This window comes from Volvox carteri (genome assembly GCF_000143455.1).
Source record: "Volvox carteri f. nagariensis unplaced genomic scaffold VOLCAscaffold_24, whole genome shotgun sequence".
Taxonomy (NCBI): Eukaryota; Viridiplantae; Chlorophyta; class Chlorophyceae; order Chlamydomonadales; family Volvocaceae; genus Volvox; species Volvox carteri.
This window is the reverse complement of record NW_003307567.1, coordinates 1,571,033-1,572,529: the sequence shown is the minus strand read 5'-3', so window position 1 is coordinate 1,572,529 and position 1,497 is coordinate 1,571,033. Positions and strand designations below refer to the sequence as shown.

General features: G+C 58.8%; 1 protein-coding gene across 1 annotated transcript in view; it reads left to right on the top strand.

The window, feature by feature from the left end:
* Positions 1-160, top strand: part of VOLCADRAFT_61462 (uncharacterized protein) — a gene marked incomplete at both ends in the record, with an annotated part of 6,728 nt that extends 6,568 nt beyond the window's left edge. The window contains one exon of the mRNA XM_002951598.1: positions 46-160. Within this exon, the coding sequence (XP_002951644.1) occupies positions 46-160 (115 nt within the window). The remainder of the gene's footprint in view (positions 1-45) is intronic.
* Between the last annotated feature and the right edge of the window lie 1,337 nt (positions 161-1,497).

The following is a 1,497-nucleotide window of genomic DNA, read 5'->3' as shown; positions in this document are numbered from 1 at the left end:
CCGCCCCCCTCCCCCCCCCCTCCCCCTCCTGCCCCCACCCCCCAGGTGTTGGACTCTGGAGACCGCCGTGTTGCTCGGCATGCAGCTGGGGGAGGCCATGCCCCCCGCGGTGGCGAAGGCGGAGGACCTGGCGGACCTGGGCCCCTCGTACTTCAAGTAAGGATAGGAGGGGGCGAAGCGGGAGGGGGGCGGGAAAAGAGAGGCAGGAAAGGGCAATGGAAGAAGGGAGCTTGGGGGTGTGGGATCAACGAGAACCAGAGGTTGCGAATCGGAGGAGGGAAGGAGAGGGAGGGGTTGAGAAGGGGGAGAGGTCGGAAGGTGGTGTCGGGGGGAGTGCGGCCGGGCTGGGATGTACGTCTGTATCAATGTCAGTGAGCCACATGGTGTGGGAAAGGGGGTTAGAGGTTTAGTGAGACTGGGGGGGTGAGCTCGGAGGCTCACCATGCGAGAAGGGCGAGAGCTGCTGACCGGCCCCTCGGCCTCCCGCCTCCCCCCGGGTACCCTAAGTCAGTGCCAAGGGGGCTTTCCCGCTGGCAGCCGAAACGCCGTACGCCGTACGGCATAGCTCAGCCATCCTGACTGCCGTACCACGTTTCATGCCGTACGTAGGGAGCCGGGGCTCTCGCGCCCGCCTACGTCCAACTACCAGATGTGTTTGGACACGATCATGCTGCCTCACCTCCGTAAGTGGGGGCGTTTCTGGATGAAAAGATAGCTAGCCTCCGTCTTTTCCTTTTGCTTTTCTGCTTCACCAGGACATGGTTTGCGTGTGCGCGCATGTATGTATGTATGTATGTGCGTAGATGTGGTAATGGATTGACCCGCGATAATGAAAAGCGTACGTGCGTATCTTTGTGTGTGCACGTGTGCGTATGTATGTATTGAGTATGTATATGTGCGTATGTATATATGTATGTGTGGAGAGCGAGAAGGAAGTAGATCTCAGTCAGCAGGGTGGGGTGGGATTTTGGCCATCCGGCGACTTATACACATACATGCACACACATGTACAGTACGGTACGGTACGGTGGCTTCTTTGAAGATCAGCCTACGGGAAGGCGGGGGACCTTGTGAAGAAGGGAGGGAGGGGTCGGGGGGCGGCGGTGTATGGGTGGCGGTTAGGCGGTTAGGCGGTTAGGCGGTTAGAGGGTCCCCTCGAAGGGTGAGGAGGTACTTTCCCGCCACTCACAACTTGGCGCCATTTGCGCTTTATCTCCCCACCCCCTTTTCACATACACATACACACATACATACACACACGTACACGTACACACCCCTCGTAGTTATCCCGGGAGCGGCAGATGCAATCCCGTTCCCCCCCTCCCCACAAACACACACACACACATACACCGGTGCCTCTCTGCAGATAAACAAATGGATTCGGACTACAGTTTGTCGCGATTGGCTGGTAGGTGTCGCGGAGTAGGGGGGATGGGGGGTAGTGGGTGGGGAGGAAGTGCGGGTTGAAGGCATACGTGTGTATGTGCTGCTCTGCTC